Source organism: Punica granatum, chromosome 3, assembly GCF_007655135.1.
Source record: "Punica granatum isolate Tunisia-2019 chromosome 3, ASM765513v2, whole genome shotgun sequence".
Lineage (NCBI taxonomy): Eukaryota > Viridiplantae > Streptophyta > Magnoliopsida > Myrtales > Lythraceae > Punica > Punica granatum.
In genome coordinates this window covers 15862302-15870892 of record NC_045129.1, presented here as the reverse complement: position 1 = coordinate 15870892, position 8591 = coordinate 15862302, and the positions used below count along the sequence as shown (strand labels likewise).

General features: G+C 38.9%; 1 protein-coding gene across 3 annotated transcripts; it reads right to left on the bottom strand.

Annotated features, from left to right (window-relative positions):
- Positions 1–478: 478 nt before the first annotated feature.
- LOC116200795 (probable plastidic glucose transporter 3) lies at positions 479–7428 on the bottom strand. 3 transcript variants are annotated; one of them, XM_031531703.1, is made up of 15 exons: positions 7169–7428; positions 6300–6414; positions 5515–5626; positions 5356–5423; positions 5127–5259; positions 4378–4477; positions 4109–4221; positions 3854–3947; positions 3066–3219; positions 2845–2988; positions 2681–2754; positions 2123–2211; positions 1658–1772; positions 1097–1281; positions 479–973 (listed from the first exon to the last, which is right to left on the bottom strand). In XM_031531703.1, the coding sequence occupies exons 2-14, from the start codon at positions 6391–6393 to the stop codon at positions 1099–1101; spliced, it is 1473 nt and encodes a 490-aa protein (XP_031387563.1). In that variant the 5' UTR covers positions 6394–6414; positions 7169–7428; the 3' UTR covers positions 479–973; positions 1097–1098. The 3 variants fall into 3 exon arrangements, with proteins under 3 accessions (XP_031387563.1, XP_031387564.1, XP_031387562.1); XM_031531704.1 differs by having other exon boundaries at positions 7173–7428; XM_031531702.1 differs by lacking the exon at positions 7169–7428 and adding an exon at positions 6927–7162.
- Positions 7429–8591: the final 1163 nt, after the last annotated feature.

Below are 8591 nucleotides of genomic sequence, written 5' to 3'. Positions count from 1 at the left end.
TAATGTTTATTGACAAAAATAAATGTGCCATGTGAATAATATCACATTCGACTTACTTATCTCATAAGTGTTCACGTTCGACCCACTTATCTCATAATTGTCCACGTGTCTGCCTGACAACCGTTTTTAGATAATATTCATCTTCATTAATATCTCTATACTAATCATGGATGAAGACAGAGATGACGATCTACCTGAAGAGATAATGCCTAGTTAAGTCTCATATGATCAACAGTTTAAAAATATTCATACTGAAATACTCCGTCACTCATATTCTTTTAACTCTTTAATAATGAAACATCCATACTTTATTCTAATGAACACATATAATATATGAATAATAGAAAAACTTAATTGCCATAAAAGAAATTTTCGAATACATAAACCGACTCTAAGGCATATCACTAACAAAAAAGAACCACCCCTGAACCAAAATTCAAGGAATGTCCCTGATGAGCTCGCAGTTACGCATGAGAAATCACAAACCCTGGTGGATAAGCGTTTATTTTGGAATCTCAATTCGTACCCTTATAGGCTCCATTCAGCTATGAACAGCAGGTTTGTGCAAAAAGTTCATTAGGATACCGTGACAATCAAGTATTACAGAATTCGGATGGTGAGCATATTATCTGAAAATAAATACACACCTCCATTACATACATTAGTTACCCTCTGACAAAAAAGTCAGACTCCCTATTTAAGAGGTAAAACCCTCCGCGAATGCAGATAAACCTCCAAATAAGAGAGATAAACCTCCCGAGTAAGAGATATTTAAGAGGTAAAACCCTCCGCGAATGCAGTTAAACCTCCAAGTAAGAGAGATAAACCTCCCGAGTAAGAGAACCGGCCAAAAAACTCTGGTGGAGTTGTCCATATACCTCATATCTCACAAGGTTGATCCTGCTTGACATAGAATTACAAATATAATGTGAAGAGCCGGTGGAGTTTTCGCTCACTTATCCAATTCCTCAACCTGCATAGAGAAGAACAAGATAATCGAACTGAGAAACTACTAGATCAAATCTAATACAGACCTGAATCGCAATCTAAAATGGAGCATCCTTCGTTCAACTAAAGGGGAGCAAAAGGCACCAACCACTATTCTTGAGGAAGAAGGGCGATCTCGATTTCTTGGAGCGACTTCCCTTTAGTTTCCAACACATTCTTCTTGACAAATGCTACTGCTACTATGCAGAAACCAGCAAAAATACTGTACAGAAGTACAGGCCCCATTTTCTCCAGCAAGTGCAGAAACAATAGGCCAACAAAAAAATTTATCACCTGACAAGGATGCAATTGATTTCTCTCAGCATTTCCGATGAAATAGAGGGAGTAGTGATATAAAATGCAATTCGCAAAAGAAAACAGTAACATAAACAGGATGATTATTTTTCGCACTTATCGATATTTAAAAGTTATCTTGCCCAGCTGAATTTCATAAGCAGCACATGCTTCAAGAAACCAAGTTAGTTCCCAGTTATGAGACTACAAAAATCTCTATGCTTACTCTTTGAAATGCAAGCATCACATATTACATCAAATCTCCACTAATATCTTGCTTTCACACTTAGTCAACACCAAGAAAACATGCAAGATAATTAATGAAGCTCCATAAAGCGTGAAATGTAGCAGCTTATGACATGAAAAAAGATTATACCCAATGCACAGCCATGCAAATCGCCATCGCCTTAGCCCTGATTCTGTTTGGAAATATTTCTGATAGGAGAAGCCCAGGAACTGGACCAGCACCAAGAGCAAATGCCAAGACAACCCTGCATGTATTAATCAATTAACCATTTCCCAATGGGCATTTTTGCATTTGCAAATTTTCTCCATTTCATCTGCTTCCCTACTGTGATTTGATGGTATTTAGTCAGTTCCTGATCTAATAAGCAGCTACTATGCTGTCCTTATAACAACCACTTAAATTTGAATATGGATGAAACAGTGCACACAATTTTGTTCTTTTTCAGTCCCATAGTGAAAGGGAAGCGCATAATCACACACTTTAGACTTTTTGCATGCAAACATTTTGTGACAGAGCATATATTAAGAACATTGCCTTAGTCAGGACAAAGTTTCTTTTCCCTTTTCAGCTTGAGTTCTGAGAGGGAATACTCACAGGAGTATGCTACCAACTGACATATAAAGTGCTGCAGAACCTGATACAAGGGAACTTGCTGCAATTGCTTGAACACTCATCGAGAATGCCTAAACAAAAAGATAATGAAGCAAACTCAGATGAAACACCATAAAGCATGAAATTCTTTTATTTTTTCCCTTTTGAGAGCCAAAGTGACATTTTGATGATAAGTGTCATTGCATGAATGTGATTAAACCCATATTCTTCTATGAGTCTAGTTAAAGCCCATATTTCTCCAAAAAGAGTTAGGATTGCTACTATAGTATTGTCGTAACCTGTAAGAGCAATGTCTTATGAAGTGCTCATCTTATGATGAAACTGCATTAATCATAGTAAGTGGACAGAGAAGCCTGTCCACCTTACCAATGAAACAGGCAATAGGTATCTTGCTGGTGCTAACAGGATTGACTTTCTACCCAGATTTGCAACCCTGGAAGCCGCTCTGAATACTGATCTTGTGTTATCGTATGAGATAAACTAATTATCATGTTAACTGCCACTTAATTAATGATCTTGCAAGGGATACTTGAAACTCACTACACCCATAAAACTCCAAAGAAGTAGAACCCTTCTTCCCAGCTTATCCATCAATATCATAGCAAAGATTGACCCTGAAAATAGGTAACAAAGCAGGACTGCTGTAGTCAACCCAGAGAAGTATATTGCAAAACTGAGAAGTATGGACATGTAGTCTCTTGGACCTGATAAATTTGCCAGCCCGACAAAAATGTTGGCAAGCTCAGACGGTACACCAACAGTTTTGAAGACGGACGAAGAGAAGTAGAATATAGCATTTATCCCCGAAAGCTGTTGTAAAGCAAAAAGGATAGATCCAATGAAAACCACTGCAAGATGTAAACACTCCTTAGTCTAGAAATAAGATAGCATGTGGAACAAGGGAAGAAAAATTAAGATTGCGTACTTTTAAAATAGCGACCATAGAGTAGCTCGCTTAATTTTACAGTATCTGCTCCATCTCCTCTGTCACCCTTGGACAATTCTGCTATAGCAGACTTAACATACAATCCTCCGAAAAGTTTCTCTAACATGATTTCAGCTTCAGCAGCTCTTCCCCTCTGAAAAGATTCCAGTAGAACTTATAACATCTAACTACATAAGTTTTAGAGGTTCAACTACATGTTAAACTGGGTTGAGGATCTACTGAAAAGCAATATCAGCAGAAAAAGAACAGAAGTAAATGACATGATAAGTATAAACAACCAAGTATCCGCAAAGAAAGTAACTCTTTTACACTTCCTGCAATTAGAAGGGCAGCAAGTCATCAGACAATTGAACGGTAGACTGTGATGCTCCAACATACCCAATGCTTCTTGAATTTCTCAGATTTTCCTCATTTTACCAGCAGAAAGCCTTTTTGCAGAACAAAAGGTACTTTTACTGACTGCATTCATTAATTGCTAATTTTGATTGCTAAATTATCCTCATGATAATGTTTTAATCTATTGTATAACATAGCTGATAATAGTAAAATCCAGAGATAATTCCTTCTTTGGGCATTGAATTTCACCAGCTACGAATAATCAGGAATTTCTTTGCCATCTCTCTGAGTAAAGTTGAGAAACTAAAATCAAGTCCAAAAGTTCCAACTGATCAAAAGACCTTCACATAGAAAAGGAAGCTGATAGAACGTAAAACTGACGGAATAAATTTATTTAGTGCTTTAAAATATGCCCCAAAAAAAATAATAACCTTGAAAAGCCAATGAGGACTCTCTGCACAGAATTCCATCAAAATAGCTAATGCTGCAGCAGGAAACGCAGATATGCAAAAGCAAACCCGCCACCTAAGCACATCACCAGAATGATAGGAAGTATTATTTCTTTCTCAAAGAGCATCACTCCTGTCTGAAACTACAGATCTACAATTCTCGAGAATATCACCGCAAAAGAATATAGCTATTAAGGGTAAGTCTAGACTGAAAGAGGCTCACAACAAACTACATACCAATTTGCAATGTCCTTAGCTGGGATTCCAATTAGTAGAGATGCCAATATTCCAACACAAGTTGAAAGCTGAGTGAGGCTTCCAAACGTACCCCTTACAGATGTCGGTGAAACCTGCATTCAAGACTTCCTGTCAAAGTCAAATTAGATTTGCTGAGAACGTATTTATCTTTACATCGTATATTTATCTTTTTCTTTTTCTTTTTTGCAAACAACTAACATTTTTAACTCATGGCATAATCTAAAAATGACATAGTTGATATACCATACCTCTGCTACATAGAGAGCAGCAACAGCAGGCCCAAGTCCCATCCCAGTTCCGACAAACAATCTTCCAAGAAGCATACCCCATAAGTCATTCGTTGTGCCACTGTCAGACAATATTTATGAGTCACATATTCCAGGATAAAGCCTTCTATGGGAACAACTCCCAAAAAAAAAAAAAAATCAAACCATATCGGTACAACGTCCAATCATTAATGAAACTACAACATAGAAAAAACGGTGAATGCCTCAGCTCAATTATATCCATTTAGCCAGGATCCAAAGATTCAGGATGAACCCAGCTTATATCAGGAAAAGATTGATGGCTAATAGGATTATACACACAAGTAACAAGATGAAAACAGAATGGACATTGGACCATAGGAAACAAGAATTATCTGCTCAAAAGACACAGTATTTCAATGATGAACTACAGGAGTTCACTAAAAATTACACCATTCTCCAATCCATTAGTCCATGTTAATATGTATTCGGCATCTAGACATAAAATATTCTCTGATAGCAAGAAAGTCTTGCAAATTTATATTTACTGATGAAGCCTCCTCTCTTTGGACCTGGTAAGATTATTGACATGATGCAAAAACAATAGCAATTTTATTCTTTCACCCCCAGAATGAGTTTCAACAAAGTGGAAGTAGTAACTTCATTGTCATGACAGTTGAAGTCAGTCTCAACTGTAGTACCAAAACCAGCCCCAGCTAATAGAATGGTAACTCTACCACTATTAAATTTACCTCATTACAGCACCAATTATCATAGGCAAAGCACATAGCTGAAACGCCCTGCGACGGCCAACCCCATCTGCAATCCAACCGCTTAGTAGTGATCCAACGAATGCACCACCCAAGCAAGTACTTACGACTAAACCTTCATTGATTAAAAAAGAAAAAGAAGAAAAAATAGAGCACGTTATAATATGTAATCATACGAGAAGTAAAAGATAAAAAATTGCATTTTCCGTACCTTCAGCCATTACATTTCCATTAAAACCAAGGTCCAAAGAAATGCTTTCTAATGTCTCATTAACAATCCTGCATTTATATGATAAAGATGACTAATCAGAAGATATTTTATAGATATTCAAATTTTAAGAGGTATCAGTAGCAGAAGTCTGGTATGCACCCTAGGTGATAACCGAACAGGAATGAAGAAAGAGCAGCCACAAGCACATGGGGGAAGGATCGCCTCCATGAAGGATTCCCGATATCTTTGCTAGTTCCATTCACAAAGTGATCTGAGATGCAGTAAGAATGGTGTCAATCAAAGGTACCCTTCCTATGCATTTAGAGTCAAAATAGAAAATAACTGCTCATGAGATCTGTTCTCCCATGTTTCAGCTAGATTGGTTTTCATATTAATGACTAATCAAGAGTGTAGAGGGTATAAAGTTACCATCATCACTAAAAGTGACGATGCCAACCATAGCTCTAATATCAATTGCAAATGAAATGACCGTGAATATAGTACCTAATCAAACGTCTAATACAAATCTATTCCTATTAAGGTAAATGGATTATCCTAGTCCTGAAAGGTCATTATAAATAATGGAGAGAAAAGGAGGGGAAAGAAATTTAAAATAGAAAAGAAAGTCCCAGTACTATTTCGACCTTGAAATTTAATACGAAGTAGCACTATACCTTCTTTCCCTTTTGTCTCAGAATTTTCTAAATATTGCAGAGTCTATAATTGGGTCCATTTCGGATCAAGTATATGGCGGAAAGGTATTTGTTTCAGGCTGCCAATGTGACATAATTGCAATACAACATTTCTAATTAGATCCAGCTAAAAGAGGCTGCCAATCTGACATCATGCAGTACATACAATTTTGGTGAGATCCAGCTAAAAGCCAATATTGGTAAATTTAAGACTGACATAACATAAATATTTAGGATCTCTGGCTTCATTACCAGCGGTTTCATCCCTGTAAGAATCCACGTATTCCCTAAGCGCTGTCCTCTTGTATGTCGAGAAGGCATCACCATGAGTATGACGCCCTCGCATTCTTACTAATATATCTCCAATCTGCAGTGATACGTTATGCAGATATCAGTTCACATAATATATATTATTTTAAAAAAAAAAGGATACATGAAATTAACGAATCAGCATCTTGGAAGATTAGCCATGACATCGCACAGGCATTATTACCGTGAGCATATACCCATCAGAGAAAACATTCTCACAACATGTACGGACCGTACCTCAAAAACAGTGGTCCTATCCTATCAGATCTAAAACATCATCGTCCTTCAATCTATCGACACACAACTTGGAACGATAAACAAAAATCAACTAAATCACACTCCGAGATCAGCTCATGCTGTAACAGCAATTCATCCCTGGCCAAAGTTTGAACTTTTACGTCCTACTACTTCGATTTTACCAAAATAGAACTATGGCATCTCACAAATCAAATCGCATAATTAAGACTTAGCTACACAGAAAAGCATATCAGTTGCATCGGAGGCTGGAGAGAGATCAATCAGAGCAGATGAGATGACGCCGTGCGGATGACGAACGACCGAAAGACTCACCATTTCTCTACAAGATTGCCAGAGAAGAACCCGCAATGCAGAGAGAACCGAATCAAATCCTCGATCAGCAGCTTAGAGGTTCACACATTGTCTCACCCGATGGCCCGGAGACGCGTGCGTTCGTAAGGTTACACACGGACGCGCAGATTCACTTTTCACAGTAACACGCGCGATCGCGTACTTATATGCATTCATACATATATATATATGGAGAGAGAGAGAGAGAGAGAGGATCCGAGTACCTACAGTATAGATCACGCCAGTGTGAAACGGACGAGGGGGGGAAGGGGAGAGCAGTGAATGTGAATGAGAGCGTCAATCAATGGAGGAGAGGAGGGAGACAGAGGGAGACAGAGGTGACAGGTGGCTAGCATGCGCCGGGGAGTAGCTGTCCTTCCGTTCCGTCAGCTGCTTTCGAGGGGGAGAGAGAGAGAGAGAGAGAGAGAGAGAGAGAGAGGGAGGAATTGGAAAACGTTTATTCTGAAGGAGGAGCAGTGAGTGTGGGAGTGAGAGCGAGAGAGGAAAATTGTGATGGAAGCATGAGGGGGTCGGTGCTAACATGCGCCACAACAACTCGCTCGTCCGCATTCAAGTCAGCACTGTTTGGGGATGTAGAGAGAGAGAGATCTTCATGGAGGTAGCTGAGAGGAGGACACGTGTACGTCAGGAGTGGAAGTTGGGATCCATCCGGGCCGGGATCTCTCTCTCCTCTCTTTCCTTCTTTTTGAAGACATATGCTGTCCTCCCAATCATAGGACGCCACGCTTCGGTCTCTACTGCTTTTTCTTTAAAAAAATGTCTTTTTTTTTTATAAGGAGTAGATTTCTTGAAAAAGAACGTATATAATATTCGGGAGCTTATTATTCTTTTATTTTGAATATAAAAATTCTTTTTTTTTTTTGAAAATCAAGTCTAATATACATGGAGCTGAATGCCTAAAGAGACATCTAGAGAGATACCTGAAAAATCATTTATATGAATGCTTGAAAAAGCATTCGTTACAATGGAATAGTTGCTTGAAGATGCATACATGATAATCGGCGGATCGGCTGTAGAGTCATTCGTTATTAAAAACAAACACATAGTAAATCGCACACCAAACAAAACGAAACTAAAAACAATTAACTCCGAGCCGGTCGACCTCAAATCAATCCAATCCAAGGCTAACTATACACAATATACGGAAATGGAGGGAGTAGCGAGCCGAACATTAAACTTTCTTTGGACTACGTCAGTAATACGTCAACGATGGTAGCTCGAGGAAGCCAAGGTTTTTGTCGTGTGAAGTGAAAATGATGACAGCGTAAGCGTTCAACACAGATATTCGATGTTACGCGTTTGAGAAGTTAAAGACTTGAGAAGAAATTGGGTCAATCAAATCAGATCTAATCAGATCATATTTTATTCGAACAAGGTGGAGCTGGAGCTAAACGGATCTACTTGAACCTAACCTAGGTCAAGGCAATTTGTTCAAGACTAGTTCAAGTTAGAAGTAGGTCCAAGGGAAGGCGCTTCAACAGCGATGCGGATGGAGAGCAACGGCGGTGGAGGGAGGCAGTAGCAAGCGGCTGTGAAGGAGGGGAGGTGGTAAATGGCACCAACAGATAAGGGAGGAGAGGGAGGGCAGTGTGAAGCGGGGCTGTAGTGGTGGAGAGGTGGTGGCGG